This window comes from Bombus terrestris, chromosome 9, assembly GCF_910591885.1.
Source record: "Bombus terrestris chromosome 9, iyBomTerr1.2, whole genome shotgun sequence".
In the NCBI taxonomy this organism is placed as follows: domain Eukaryota; kingdom Metazoa; phylum Arthropoda; class Insecta; order Hymenoptera; family Apidae; genus Bombus; species Bombus terrestris.
Window position 1 is genome coordinate 12,903,949 of NC_063277.1, and position 16,686 is coordinate 12,920,634.

Sequence of the window (16,686 nt, forward strand, 5' to 3'; positions counted from 1 at the left end):
CTCTAGAAATAGTATCAGATTTCGGAGTAATAATTTTGAATACTTGTAAAAGCTTCATCAAGAAATTAATTTCTGTGCTCAATACGCCTCTTCGATACCTGCTTCATTTGCGGTATAACTTTGTTCAAAGACTCGCGATACACAGGCCAATGTCGTTATCTATCTCATCGTTAACTCGAGTCGCAACGTACGATAACAGCCTTAGGTAAAACTTTGCGAGACCTTCCGACGTTGGTAGCAACTTCTGACTTTCCAGCGTTACATATTTATTATTTCGGTGGGAGCGTAGGAGGTTGCGGGAAAAGAAAAATCGTTGGAAACCGTCGAAGTGATTTATTGTTCCATATTTATACACATAATAAGCGAATACGATTATATCGTATTAGGTACTAGATCGTATTGTATATATATTCATTCATTTATTTATATATCGAGCATTCTGTACAATAAATAAAGACTCTAGAGCATTTAAAACATAACACGGTGTACTCCCTTGCGATTGCCATCGAAAAGTGTACAATAATTTAACGAGTTTCCCCATGCGTATATTGTATCGTCCTTTCAGACACCGTTCGTCAGAGGCGCCACGACGACGACGCGACGCCTAGCTTCATTCGATCCGAGGATGTATATACACCGCACAGGGTTTTACTTTGAACTTGTCAAACAAATCGTAACATTTCCCCTCCCCGTTCGACACGGTCGATGATCACGTTCTCGCGGGAAGCTCTGATAATTCTTGCTCTTCTTCAACGCATTGAACAACTCGGCCGAACGCGTTCGTTTACACTTTCACGAATATATTCAGAGAAAACATGCGATGTACGAAAAACATTGTCACGCTGTCTATGTAAATGTGTGAATCGATAGTCTTGCTGTGTTCCTGGTCTGTTCGAAAATCGTTAGCCATCGTTATAGCTTGTACGAAACATTTGAAATTCGCATCAACAGAGAAGACGCGAGTCGCAGACGATATTGTCCACGGATAGAGCGTGTGATATGTTGGCATTGAAACGGTGGCGCATAGAAAAGAGTAAAAATCAAGTATAAGATTTTGCACGCCCGGATGTTCGTATAAAAAGGCATACGAAGACGCAAGACTGGTAGAATTCAAAGGTCTTTATAAAAAAGATCATCTCGAACGAATCTCGGCTAAGTATAAAACGATATGTCGCGTGTTTCTATGCGCCAGTGATAACGGTCTGCGTGTATTTGTGTGTATGTACGTGTGTGTTTAGCGTACTAATATCGAATGAAAAGCGAATGTGATCGAGGCAAAAAGGACGCGGCTACTCGATTCGGTCGAACCCTTGGCCCAACCTTCGAACAACCTTTGACCTTCCATGACACGAGTAATATCTCTAACGATAGGGTTCAACTATTTATACGATCGTGCAACGTACACTGCTCTTGCTGCTGCTTCTTCGTCGTGGAATAAAATCGTCCTCGATAATCGAATCCATTCGTTAATTGCGATTTATTTAGAATGGAAATTTCTTTATTCTAAAACGGAGCTGAAAATAGGAGAGAGATGCGCAGGGAAAAATCGCGACACGATCGTCGAATTTCGTATTTGTCTCAGCTGATGATTTTCCAATTTCAATTTCACGGTTCACTTGAATTTTCCTCTCGATTAGATCACTTTCGGCGAGCAAAGAATCGTACCGATCGTGTCACAACAAAACCTGCAATTTCGTTAAACTTCCACATTACGGAATGAAAGGAACGACGCACTCGAGTCATCCGTTTCTTTCTCTGTGCACCGTTCGCTTTCTCTTCTCACTCATTCAACGAGCGAATAGATGAATCTTATAATCGGCTACTCGATCGATCTTCGTCGAAACGAAGCGATCGCTCACGATATATTACTATTGTCTTCTTAAATCCACGAACCGAGATACATACAACATGCATTTCTATCTAACGTGACTAATGTTCACGGGAACGCTCGTTTCGCTTTCTCAAACGAGCATTATCTTAGCTGGAACAACGAGTTCTCCGTACGTTTAACTCTTTCAGCCCTGGTCAGCGTTAACGCCGGCAAATTTCATCCTCGCGTGTCAAACATTTTATTTCCCTCCTGGATAACCCTCAGTAAGTAACGTATTTTGATATGTTTGTCGAAGAACGATAAACCTGAGAACATTTTATAAGCAAACCTATGATGAAAAGTAAAACCGCAAAGGCGTACCATATATTTCGTAGCATATACAGCGACGTGGAAAATCGGATATGTTGCGTAAAAGGAACAGAACTTTGCTTTCTCCAATTTCTTGCCAATGCCGCTGTTGTCGAGGACTGAGAGAGTCAATAGCATGGAGAATTTGAACATTCCGGTTCCTCCTCGATTTATGCGATCGTCTCACTTATCGTAAACGCGCGGTTGCACAAATTTCGAGTCCGCGTTGTTTCAGTCGAGAGGACTCGAGGGATCGGCAGCTCCTTCGAGGAACAGAGGTCCCGCGGTAATAAGCACAGGAAGAACCTGGACGAGAAAACGCAGCACGACACGCTATCCAGCGGAATCGTCCCCTTGGTACCGTTGGCATCGTGCCGAAAAGGACAACAGCCGGTCGACCCGCCCTGACGACTGTGCGTCCTTTCTCGTACAGGATTCACATGGCTGAATCACGAGGCCAACGATAGATTCGCGTTTCTCGTTCGTTCATCGTCGGACAGACGCGAGACGACCAGATTCTCGTTACGATTACGCCGCAGTCGAGGTTTCGTGCAACAGACACAAGTCGCGTGATCGTTAGCTGCGTTGGCAATTAAGGGGAGCTTTTCTTTCGCGATCAAAAGAGGAGTCTTCTGTTATCGGCTGATGTCGTTAAAATCGATCGTCCTTTTCTCGATACCTGCGGAAATTGTCATCTCGTTGCTCTTCTCGAGGGCGAGCAACGAGCTTTATTTATTTCGTTTCACAGGCGATCTTTCTCGGGACGGTCGGAGTTGTCGATTCGGAGGACTCGCAGTATACAGTAGAGATCGCGAGAACTCGGATAGAAAGATTGTTAAAGATCATCGTTAATCGACTCGCCAAGCAACTAACGATTTACCCCGAAAATTTGATCGTTTCTTCCTTTCGATGATTACCACTACCAGGAACCGAAGAAGAAGGTGGATAGTATTCCTATTAAAGTCAGCCAGCCAACCAGATTGAAGGATCCTCTTCTGTAGACAGCGCTGTTCATGCAGGTCTCCCGGATGCTGATGTTCTTCAGGCCCCGACGGCTCAGCAGATTGTGAACGCCTCGTTTATCGCTCTTCTGTAAGATGTGCTCTCGCGAGAGCAGCAACGAATACAGTTGATTGTCCGGGCTCCGGGAGCAGAAGGTCAACACCATGTCCGAGGCCACGGCTTTCATTACGTGCACGTTCCCCGTGAACTGATGGTACGGTCTCTCCGACATTGTCAGCGTACCTGTCGAAATCGTCGCGATCGATTAGAGCTCTATGCTTGTAACAATAATGTAGCGAGGAAGGAAGGAAGGAGAAGGAAGGCCTAATGTAGAAGAAGCGTGTAGATTCTGGCCAGAGGAAGACGAAAAAAAGCGTAGAATGTGCGTAGAGGGGGTGAGAACTGCGGTACGTTACTGTACAGTATAGAATGTAAGGAAGTAGATAGTGCGAGGGGTAGCCTGGAAAAAGTGGAGGCGGAAGATATTGCGAAGTAAATTGGCTGAGGGATTTAGAAAAGAAAAAGAAAGACAACCGAGACCAAAGATAAGATTAGATAGTAATAAAGTGAAATGAAAGTAGAATAGATCGAGTAAATAAGCGACTAGTTAATTAAGGAGCGATGGTAAGGCAGCGATTCATTTTCTAGGCTCACGAGGTCGAAAATAATTAAACAAATAGTAAAATAATACTTCGGATAAAGAATGACGAGTGATGCTGTGTCATTGCGATTTTGAACCGGTGACGCTATGCGATATTCCACAGTTTTGTATAATATTCTTAAATCCTTTTATATTTCAATCTTGCTGTCATTTTAACAAGCAAAAAGAGCTCGCAACGTTTTAACAGGATGTTTAACGTAAAATCGAAACCGGGAATCATGCATAGAGATAGGATACTATTTATGGAGATATTTTTCGATCGAAAAATTGAAAAAATATAGCTGTATCGAAAATGGCCGGGCGAACGTAGCAGGGTCAATGCTGCAATATACATGCAGCTTGAAATTCTGATATTGAAAATATAAAACTGTCGAAGTTTGTTTTTTATATGGACCCGTCATAACGCGTTGCATCATTCGTGCGTACCAGAACGAAAGATGAACAAATTGTTCGAATCGTTGGTGGATTTTGAATGTTGCACGACGGGGGATGAACGGCAGTTTGATTAACTCTGTGTCGGTTAACCGCAGGAATTGCCAGGCGATTGTATCTCGTAGCACGACCTTGGAAACTACGAGATTTATCACAGGATGTTCGCCGTTCACACAGAGAAAGAGTAAAAATCCATACTGTTTAAATCCGCCTAACTAGAACACCGAATTAAAGGCTACTAAACGATGAAACATCAAGCTTTAAACGCAGCTAGAAAACTGAGAAAGGAAGCATCGTAAATAAAATCGCGATAAAGAGAACGAGATCCGATCCTGCGGAGAAAAAGTCCTGAATCCGATCCCGAATTTTCTTCGAAAATCTTCTCGATCACCATTTTCCCTTGTTCCTTTTAATTTCACGGAAATGCATCGATAATGCATATGAAACTATTGGAGCAACTTGGTCTCTGTTTGCAGCGATATTTCTCTCGTGTATTCTATGCATTCCATAGACGTGACGTCGCGTCGTTTCAAACGAATGGAACTGAAGCATCGAAATGATTTGAAATCGGGGAATACGCAGCCGCGATTCAAGGGGAATCAGCAGAGGAAATCAGTGAATCGGTCTGATTATTGTCTACGACGACTGGGAATGCCGGTGTGCTCCCGCTGGAAATCTGTCACATTACGCGCCATTATGTCGTTGATGGTGTACTTACGCCGCTGATTAGGAATACGCGCAGATAGGATTATCGGATGTCGCGCTCAGTTTACGTATGCCATTCCACATATCGCATCTACGTATCGCCATTAATTTTTCTTACCTTCGATGCATACGTTCTACTTTTCCCAACGATCTCACCATTGTTATTTGCCTTTCCAACGACGAACGTCGGTTTGTATGTTCGAAGTATTGCCAGATAATCGGATATACGGGATGATCGTTGTTGAGAACTTTTGTTCGAAACGTCGTTTCGTAAGATGAGCGGAACGACTTGAAAAATCGTGGCGACCGTTCTGATCAGTACTCTGTACAATACGGAGGATAGTTAAATTTGGCGTTTTTTTAAATCGTTAAACGAACGTTACGTTCCTGTTGAATGTTTGGCCGATAAAACGGCGGGTATTATTACTTCGGGAAATGATTGTCACGCGTCTGTTACGTGCCAATCGCAATAACGTCAACAGCCAGTACTATCGTATTATTATTGCGTCGTCCATTAAGCTGTTTCATCATGTAAACGGTTACTAGCCTTCGGGATATTGACGTTTAATCGTATGAAACTAATTGGAGCGGCCGTTCGGTCGCCCGAAATTCTGCCGAAGGACTTTACGTTTTCATCGAACGAATCATTTTATCAATTATTTTGCCTTGTTTATTTCCGCGTCGATCCACGACACGCGCACGTTTCGACGATGATTCGCAATAGCAGCAGCTTACAGGGAACAGCTGAAACGCCCCGGGAATGAATTCAAGACTGCTACGAGAGATCTTGTCATTCTCGCGCGCAACACGCGCCTTTGATTTATTTTTCATTTTCCAAGTCGAGTGCTTTTATCCGGACTGTATCCGTTTTATGGTAGAAACAGGAGGATCGGGGAATTGGCACTGAAAACAGGAGGCAAGCACGCGACAAACAAAGAGACGCGGGAACTCTGTTTAAAAAGTGACACGGTCGCGTTGTTTCGATAAAGTTCGTTGAATTCGTGAAATTTTTAGTAGCGTGTCAGCAGAAACGCCATAGAGATATTTCCCGTTGAAAATCAGCGTATGCTTTGTTCCGCTGTTTCGAAACTGAATTTTTCGCTAACCCGCCAGATCGCGATCTTGTTTGGTCGAATCACTTTCATCTCATGCTCGTTCGTCCAAAGAGTTCAGACACGGCGCTGAGTCGATTATATCGGCGATTGATCACATAAGGAATCTGTCAAAATATCTACGATACGGATTTTTGCATATATATTTTGTAGCACGTAATGGTATAAAATTGGCGCAAGAATATTTTTGGGAAACACCGTAAATTGAACGAACAATAATATCGCAAAATTTGTAGCGCTTCGATATCGCGATAACATAGCAAAGTGCTAATATTTTACGCTGTAATGTAATATCAGTTGAAATTCTATAAAAATATCGCTTTTATAACATACAGGAATAATCTATCAGGAAAACAAACTTTTGCGTGGACAAGACGCAAGGTTCGCCTGGTAGCCAATTTGTCAATGAAGCAAAATCCAACCATTTAATAACGCGGTGCTACTCTGATAAGAAAAAAGAAACCAGAACAAAGGAGCGGAAGAGGAGTTTGAAACTAAACGGAAATTTGGAAAGACGAGATTCGAGTTAAACGTCGCCTCGCGACCAAGTCCAAGGGATAAGTTTCTGGCGAAGGAGAAGAGGCAGAGGAGGCTTCGAGAAATCTCGATCCGCGAACGCATTGTGCTCGCTTTCGCGAACTCTCAGCTGTCCGTGGATACGAGACAGAAGAATGGAGCGGCGAGATGAAAAAAAGGAGCCCGGCAAGGGGCTTTTGAAAAATTATTTTCCGCGTCGACGGTTTCTCGCGGATTTCCACCGCTCCTCCGCGGCTTCGTTCCTCTATCCCGAGCCAGCCCATAATTGGATGGGCTGACTTCTCTCCGGCATGACCGACGAGACCACGTTCGGCTCTATTCTCGCTGACAGTTAACCGATAATCACGCCGGCTACCTGGGAATTCATTAAGATCGTTATCGGATGCACCTTACGACTTTAATTACCGCCACTGGTTTCCTACTTTGTTCCTAAGTCTCTAGAGCTCGATAATTAGCCGCTTAGAAGGCGATCGTTCGGCGAAAATTGTCCTCCCCTGTGATCGCCTTTTGACCGACTACTTCACATATTTCACGCCTCAAACCATTTCTTCCTCTATCGTTCTCAGCGTTTCTCAGTCGTTCAACATTCTGTCGTTCGTCCCAATCCGATCGCTACCAATAATCGAAGAAAGACGTTCATTCGGATTTCCATTGCTCGTAGTCGACAGGAATTCACACCCTCGTTGTATTTCAGACGATTGGACCGAGAGATTTCCAACAGAAACATATCACAGATATCGTTGGTGAATTTGATTCGAAAGCCAACAAAGGTTCCAAGTTCTTGCGAGATTGAAAACTATGATAAAACACGCTTTTACCATGGAAGTGACCATTTACCTGCTTGTCGATCTCGTTCTTAGGAAACAACCAGTTCGATTGGCTATTTCGTTCCGCCCCCTTTGTTCTATCGCGTTTATACGGCTCATTGATCACCAACTACGAAAGCTGCATCGGGTCAATGAATTGAAACTGCTTTGAAGTTAGGAGCTGACAACTGGTAAGCCACTACTCTTGTAGGAACAGTTCTGTTTAGAATCCATCGGACCATACCGAGACGCGATTTCGAACCAGATGATGGATCTTAATTTCCTCGATAGAGGAATCTATCTAAACGCCAATCTCCTTTCTATATATCCTAACAAAATTCTGGTCTTATCACGGGCAAGAGCAGAAGTTTCGAGACAATTTTACGTCGGCAACGGGAATTTGTCACGAGAATTATTTTATTAAAAAAGGAAACCACTGACTAAAAGAATGCCTTGGTTTGTATTGGGCACGACTATAGTTCGATACAGGACTATTACCGATCAGAGTATCGACCCGATTTTTCGCTAAAAACAAATATATTTCCCAGTATATTGTACACATACAGTCACATATATACGTAGTACACAGTACGTGTGTCACGAGATACGCGGAGGATATTTGTAAAGTCGTTTCTAGACATCGAAATGAAGAAAGAAAGGTGCATAAAAATGTCGTCCAAGACTTATTTCTCAAGCTATAAATAATTCTCCATTTCACGTTAGAAATACTCTGGTAACAAAGAATCAAGTTAACTCGCTTACATTTCGTAATGTGTCATCGTTTCTTACTTTGACATTTATGAACCAAAACGAATAACACAATATCGTGAGATTGAGAAACAGGACACACGAGCATTCGCATTAGCGACTAGCCAATTTGGCCACGTTTAATCTGGTCGGTTATCGAGGAAAGTATATTTCTGGGAAATCGGTTACCTCGTCGGCTTACGATAATCGTCTTTGAAAGAAGTTCGAACCGAGTAGCTCCAAGTTATCGAGCTGTTCGTTATTATCTATCGGTGAGGAAACTTCATTGGAGCAGGAACTAACCGGGTAGCTTTTTTATTTTTTATTTTTCTCCCCCTCGCGCCACCAACTGCGACGTTTCACGGGGGAATTATTCTTCCGTTTTATGCGCCACGAATGGCACGCTGACTATCCTCGCGGACCGAGAAAAACCGTTCAGCAAAATCGTGGACGCCAGAATCATTGTCGGGAATTACGCTTATCTACTCGATTCCCACTCTTTTTCACAGATTTAACAGAAAAAAATATTAAATCTCCGCAGCTTTTTGTCAAGAACCCTCAAAAACAGAAAAGAAAAGAGAACAAAGCAGACGAGAAAGTCAAAAGATTATTCGAATTTATTTTTTTCGCTTGGGAAAAGCTCGTGAAAATTTGCATCGGTTCGCAAAAGAAGGATGGTCGAAGTACCGCACCTAAAATTCTGATAAAGCGTCGTTCTATAGATCCTAAAGCCTCACAATCAATTATGGCAAACGCGATGGGATAGTTGTAAAACAAAATGCACATGAAGTAACCCGAGAAGCGAATTGTAAGTTTGTCCACCTCAAACGATCGTAACTTCAATGCACGAAACGAAGGAGAAGATTCAACAGCTACTTTCCAAAGGAAATTGTAATAATTAATAACGATAAAACTCGACAAATGAAATAAGTAAAATATCACATTAAATACGCAAATATTCTGCAAAGTATGTTTGTTATTAAATTATAACCAGCTTCTAAAGCAAAATGGAAAGCATCGAATACGAAGAATTATCGCTATATTTCATTTTTCTTATCTTCGGATTGCAATTTTTCAACAAAATCATCGTCAACGACGAAGTATGCCAATGTCGATGATGGCGTGTCGTATCGGAATCGTAGGTTCCCGAAGTGGAATTTTGATATCTTTTGACCATCTTCTTTTGCGAATTTCACAGCAGTTAAAATTCCTTCTTCGTGTTCCGAAATTGTAATCTGGTTGGGGACGAGTTACCATTTTGAAAACTGGAGGAGATCCAGAAGCCCGGCTTCCTGGTGATGTCCGGTATCCGGAAGGTGTATTCCACACTGCCGGCCTCCTCCACCCACAATAGCTTCAACGAGGACAAGAACTTGGCCGATTTCTCGGCCTCCATCAGGTTCACGATCGGACAAGAATCGACCACGTACGATCCAACGACAGGTTTCGACGAGTCGACTTTGTGCTCCAGCACCTCCACCACGTACCACTTGCCCATTATCTGAAATCAATACCGGCACAAATGGATTTATTACGTTCGCGTGCTAACGCAAACGCGCTCTGACGCGTTCCGATCGGCAAAGCCGGACTGCTGCAAAGCCGGACTCTGCTGTAAAGCCGGCAGATTTAGGAAACGCGAACGGGGGCTTGGAATGTTGCCTGTTGGTGCTACCCACAGTTTCGATCGATACGATTTCCCAAGATTACAATTGTTTCAATTTGTTTACGAATTGTTTGTTACTCGTTGACAATGAACCGTCGTAGTTGCTTATCTTTTTGGTAACGTTATACGAGCAGAGTTACGTAAAAGCGTTGCAGCTTCATTTCATCGAAACTATCGTCAATAATACAGATTTGCCGAGGGTAGAAACTTTTCTCGTTTTTTAACGCGGATATTAGAAACATTTACGTGAAATATATTTATTTATTTTATATAATCGATAGTAGGAATTATTTATTTTATAGTACGGATATGAAATACACAACGGACACGTACAATGTTCAAAGATCCTCGAAAGAATCAATATCGATTACCAATGCACTTATAAGAACGATCAGGCATCCTCTTACGTTCTCATCTTCGCAATCTGCCTCTCGATTCGAGCATTCGAATGTCATTACCAGGTTATCAAATTTTGCAAACAAATTTACTAGCTTAGATTACTTTGGCGGTTCTCCGGCATCTTTCGAATCCAATTATGAACATAAATGGATTAGACAATTAGGCAACTATTATAAATATCAATTATGTATTATGGTATTTCACCTACGTATAAAGTAAGGGCCAACAAGGTTTAAATAAATAAATAATAAATAAATATGTTTCTTTCGAGATGTCTCAGAACTAAACCGTATATTTTTCGAACATTTTAGTAATTTTTGAGAGTGCGGATGGATTCTTTCCGCGTAAAATGGTAGAACATATATGTGGAAAAATGCGAGGCAATATTTTTGTGGAAAATCTCGATGTGATTTTTAATCAAACATTGAATTTTCGCTCTATACTTCGTTATCATGATCTTCCGCCGATTCGATGTTGAATATCGACTGCATAGTTCGCAGTTTCTGACTAGAAAATCTGGAACGAGGGAAATTCAACGAGTTTTTAAATCGAATGTCAATTTAAATCCCGGTTTCGTAAAAGTTATCTGCATAATTACGACCGAGCACCGTCCCAAACGATCCAATTTTTCGAATTATTAGCACGTTTTCGTCCACGGTAAATTGGTAATTCGTGTATCGAAATGATTTGTCCGTTTATACGTATAACGGCAGGATGATAAAAAATAATTCTATCAGATGAGCGGAGGACGCAACGACGTAAAACAACGGTGGTCGTCGATTGAAGTTAGAACAGTCGGCTTATCGTGTATTTTCACTGTGAAACAATGGGATGCGTGTTAGCCAATTTAAAAACGCATCAAGGGAATACAGAGTTTCGTAGGATCGAATTTATCGATTCTTTATGTTTCTTAAAGCATCATTTTGTAATTACCCGCGAGAGAAAATGTCCAAACTTCAACTACTTTTCATGGCTCGATACGGTGTAACCTCTTAAGTACGAAAAGTAAAAGTTTATGAAAGTGTCGCGATCCATTTACCGCGATAGATTTTCGCGATCGTGAAAAATTCTCGTCGTTTAATAAACCATCGCTCTTCGGTTCCGTTCCAATAAACGTACAAATCAGTCACGAGAAACTTTTAAAATTTAAAAGCAACTTGACACGGGCTTAATCCACTTTAACTTGGCTTTAACTTCTCGCAGCTAGACTGTGAAGTTCGAGGAGAGACAAGAGTAGCGATACCCGTCGTCATTTTGACGACTGAATCTTTAAGTAGGAAGGAAGATCGAATGACGCGATTAAATGCTAAAATAAATGATAATTCACTGGCCAACAGGGAACGGGTTGTCGTTCGTGCCGCAGGAAATCGTTCGCTCGACGAGATAATCCGCTGACTTTAGCCGAGGAACGGATAATTCAAGCTCGTGCTTAAACTAAATTCGCGACGATTTATTGGCCGTGCAATCGGCTATGAATAAACGAAGAGAAATAATATCGATCGGCTGGAGATCTCGTTGCTCGAAACAACATTTCGTTTATTTAGGACGAACGAAGAAGAAAAGATCTGATTTCGATGTTAACTGGGTTTTGCAACGAGCAAGTCGATCCGTCGATAAAGCAATCATCTGAAATCTTCCCGTTGATTTGATGTACGGATAATTGAAAGTAAACGCGTGCCACTTCGATTAATAATTAATACCGTAATCACGATGGGTATGCGAGATGAAACCGCGACCATTTCCATCAGATCGCGTGATTTCTAAATGAATTTTACGTCGAATTAATCGTGATATCTATATTCGAAAACAACGGGTATAACGATGGCCAATTAACGAAGCCAGCTCGAATCCAGTTAACGCTATGTTGCTGTAATCCAGGCTTTATTCCATTTGCAAGAAATATTTCGCTATTTTCGAGTATCGAAATCGTGCCGACCAATGGAGCCACGGAAGTAATAAGATTCCGAGTGGTAATTAGTCGACAGTTAACCGTGCTAGCTGCAAACAACCGCATCGTTGTCGAAAACTTCTCTTTGACCAATACGCTCCAATAGCGTGCGCTCGATTTGCCTCGTTTCTCTCGGCAAACGCAATTTCGCCCGAAAAGTAACGTAATTTCATTCGCCGTGGCTGTTGTTCACCAACTTACCAGGCTGGACCATACTCGCGGAAATACTCGTTGCTATTGCGCTAAAAACGTTGACAATAACGGGGCCGCGATCTGTACGCAAAATAATTAAAATAACAAATGCCTGGTACTGGATGGGCCGAGCGTGAAAATGCTCATCGGCGAACACGGAATACACGGCGGAACCAGAGACGCATAGGGGCGATTTATTAAAGTTACGCCGCGGCCTGATACACCGACCGGCCATTCGTTCCGGCCCGCACGCGGTATTGCTACGGAAAACGGACTTTAAACTGGACTTCATAGTGGCGCGTAATTGCGACGCCCGGCTTTTATGAAAGGGGGCAGACGCGCACTTTCCACCATGGGCCCTTCGTTTCTCCCGCGGATATTTCGCAACAAGCCGCGCCAGAGATGGCCAACGGCGGATTCATTTTTCAAGGGTAATTACACGCTCCGCTACTTCTCTCGCTCGTTTATCACGGGATATTAGAATATAATTGCCAGCCATACGCGCGCGCGCGCGCGCGCGATTTCCCATTGTCGACGACACGATCGAAAAGTCGTTCTTGTTGGTCGAGGAATTGTAAGGTAATTTGCAGATGTACCAACTATCCGAAACCTCTCGAAATTGGAAAAAGATTCATCGTGACATACGCGGCCCTTTGGGCTGCGGACTGATTCGAACGTAACACCATGTGTTGATATTTGTCTATATTTTACGCAACTTAATAATTTTAACAATCATAGGGATCATTTTTAACCGGGATGCGCGTACCTTTGGGCGTCCCTTTTGTTTGTTCTTGTTGGGAAATTGGATAGCAGCGTCGAAAGGTTCGTTGCAATTGCTACGACGCGTGTTTATAATGGAACGACGATGGTGGGAGAGAGTAGAATGCAACGTCGAAGCAACGGCGAAATATTTCCACATACCCGTGGGCAAATTCGCCTGTTCATTACTTTAATTGGTTCACGGTCCACTCTGAAATTACGCAGCCTCTAATATACGCGAGAGCGATTGTCGTGCGGTGTACGCGCGACCTGATTAAACATTGCCTCCGATGTACACGAAATGACTAGTAATTGACTCGTCGTGCATGCATCGTTACATTTATTTGGCAGAATGTCTAAGAATGATAAAAGGATAAATGGATAGTTTGCTAAATATTCGCATGAATAACGCTGATTGCCTGATTGCCTGATGTCTGATTATTGATGGTGCTATATCACTTAATATCCTTTCTTTGGTTCTTTTTCGACAGAGATTCTATTGGATCTTTTTGTTACGTTCGTTATCAGATAAATTGCCTTTTTAATTGTTGAAAATCCTGTTCCGTTCTTGTTGAAAAGACTTGTTTCTTTGCAGGTGTTACTCTTACACTTTTGTCTTGTCGAAAATGGCTGATGTTGCAGGTATTGGTCTTTCATTACAAACTTTGTCAACGCTATCGCGTTCTTCCTTTATTATTGGAGTTCCTTCTGTTTAATGTACTTGCAATCGTATTACATTTTTATCGTTCAAAAGTTCTTGATTTAATACCCTTCGACTGGATTTTTGTTATTGGAATTCTTTCCCGATACAGCGTGTATAGAAGTCTTTTTCTAATATTAAAATTCATTTTCTGAATTCCTTTTATAATTGTCCAAGTTATTTAATTTCGTTCGCTTTAACAGAACTACAGAGCCATCAAGTCGTCTTTTTTCAACGCGGGAATCTTCCCTTTGCTCCGCTTCCATCGACGAGGTTCATGCTCAGCACTCTCGTACGACTTCTTTTACTACTCGAGTCTCTCCTTGATGTCGTGGTACTGTCGTTCTTGAGTGTCCTTGGAATTCCTCACAGAATTCTTCCAGTAGCAGAATCACACCTCCGAATGTACAAAGTTTTCATTGTTGCCACTTTCATTGCAGCGAAAAGTACTCCAGAAGGGTACTGCTGAAGAGAACACGCAATAAATTATCTTTCTAATCAGCGATCCCTGTTGCAAACTGTAGTTGGAACCGTGAGATAACCCCGCAGAAACTCGTAAAAAATATTCTGCAGTCGTGAGAAAGAATTTTCGAAAAAGTCACAAAGACTGGTATTCGAGCCATCCATAAAACGTTCGTGGTCATTCAATTTTCCGCAAACGCCCACGAATGACGCGTACAACATGGCACGTGGTTGGTAGCAAGTGTTCCGGCTTCGCACCCGGTTCTAGTATTGCTTAATTGAGCATATCAGGAAATATAGCAGTGTATTTCTTATCGACTTTACATTGTGCTCGATACATAGCCATCCAGCTATACCCTATCGATTGCCATAACGGTATATCGATTGGCACGCGAATTTATGTCAATATTATCGGATATCGGCTAGTGAATTGTAGCAAACATTTCACGACTTAGGTTTTTCTATATCTCTGTCCTTCTGCACCATAAACGTCGTATCTATTATTTCGTTAATCCTCGTTTAATGGTATACTCCGACTATCCACCGTCCACTCGGCTGACGTTGATTTACGCTAATTTTCCACCGCGCAATAAAGGCAACCCAGCGCGACCCTTGACATCCATGGTGAATTTTGCAAGCGTTTTCGCGAGTCTAGCTCGTAAAAGAACGTTGTTCGAGCCGAGCGACTACGCGGTAAATGAAGCAATATCGTTGATAAATGAGTCGACGATTCCCAGCCAACGAGACGAAACTCGAACGAGATTCGATCGTGTATAAGGAATAAATCTGGAAATACCAGAATTACGACATCAACCAGCACCTGGCGTTATTGTAAATTGTTTTAATCTCAGGGTATTACTTTTAAGGTATAGCGAATATATAAGACGCGTTTGACTTTTTACGAGACTGCCAGTAATTGGAATACTCTAACGTAAATAACGAAGACTGCGCTTTCCGTTTTATCTCGTACATACATTAGGCAGAATTATATCTATTTCATAGTTTTCCTGCTGTTTTCCCTCTGCGTCTTTTCTTCTTGAATACTCGATGGAAAAAACAGAGACCGTGCAGTGGCACCGCCGGAGGATATGTAACTTCTTGCGACGCAACAGAATTCAGCGCAAGTGGAAATTTATAGTTCATGGAGCAGCGTGCTGGCAATAATATTTTGCCTGTTTCCGGCGGTTTCCCCTCCCCTCTTTATCTTTCTCAGCACTTGGCAAAAGGAGAGACGCGCCAGGCCAGCCGACTTTAATTTCTGCTCGTGGAATAATTATTTTTCCAGAAGATCCGTGTATCCTTAAACTTTTTGAAGGTACATCCTCGGTAATAAACATGAAAATGATATTACGCCAGGCTCTCTTACTCTTTCGCCAGATATTCCACCAAATAAATCATCGTTACGACAATTTTTCTCGTTGAGAAGAGAAAGGGCGCTTTAGGCTGTGCGATCCTCGCGAGATTAATTCGCTTAATAAATCACTCGATTGATAAACAGCGTCTAACAGTCGCGGAGTTCGATACGAGAATATTGCAGCAAAGTGCAAAGCAATCGTATCGCGAATGTTGATTTAGTAACTTTTGACTTTTACTTCCGCGACGACGGCACGTGTGAGCACGCGGTGCCGCAGCATTTCGACACGTTGCGTTGCGTTGCACATTGCGGAAAGCACCGGAGAAATTTAATAATGTCACCGTGCTGGATGCACGTGCGAACGCTCGCTGTTTTCTTATTATATACTGCGAATCGTTACAATTCTTTCGTTTATCGAATTTATCTAATCGATCGATATTTTCATTATCGTCATTTATTTATTTATTTAACGAACGGCGTAAAGTTTCATTAATGTACAAGCACTATTACACAAGAAATCTATTATTACACGTGCAATCTTTGAAGAGACGGATCTGACAAACTAATATCGTATTCTTTTTGGTCATTTTTACACAGGAGAAGCTTCACCAGTTATCCTGTTTTCCCTAATGAAATTCACCTTTCGGAATATATCGGCATATTTAAGACACCCCGTGTCTTTTGCCCTTCGAGTGAAGCTATATTATACAGATTATCACGAAATATCAATTAGATATTTCGCAGTGAATGAAGACAAACAAGAACGGTAGTAAGAAAATGATCCAACTTCGAGTTTCTTCAATCCCGAAATGATGGGTGGAGGAGACTCGAACACCGTAGAAGGGTTAAACGTGGAAGGGTTAAATAAAATGATATCGAATCGAACGATTGGAACGAAAGCAATTAGAAAGTTCCAGCTTGCCATCTGCGCTGCATGAACTCTGTGAGAACCGGATGGGAAACCACCGTGGAAGTGACTGTTACTAATTGATTATCCGTAAACGAACCGGCTGTTTTTTCTCGTGCAA

The 16,686-nt window shown here is 42.2% G+C and overlaps 1 protein-coding gene across 1 annotated transcript in view; it reads right to left on the bottom strand.

Moving 5' to 3' along the window:
* Window positions 1-318: 318 nt before the first annotated feature.
* LOC100650084 overlaps window positions 319-16,686 on the bottom strand; it is a 56,879-nt gene continuing 40,511 nt past the window's right edge. The window contains exons 2-3 of the mRNA XM_003397613.4: window positions 9,436-9,682; window positions 319-3,424 (exon numbers count right to left, since the gene is read on the bottom strand). Coding sequence (XP_003397661.2) covers window positions 3,099-3,424; window positions 9,436-9,682 — 573 coding nt within the window. The 3' untranslated portion in view covers window positions 319-3,098. The remainder of the gene's footprint in view (window positions 3,425-9,435; window positions 9,683-16,686) is intronic.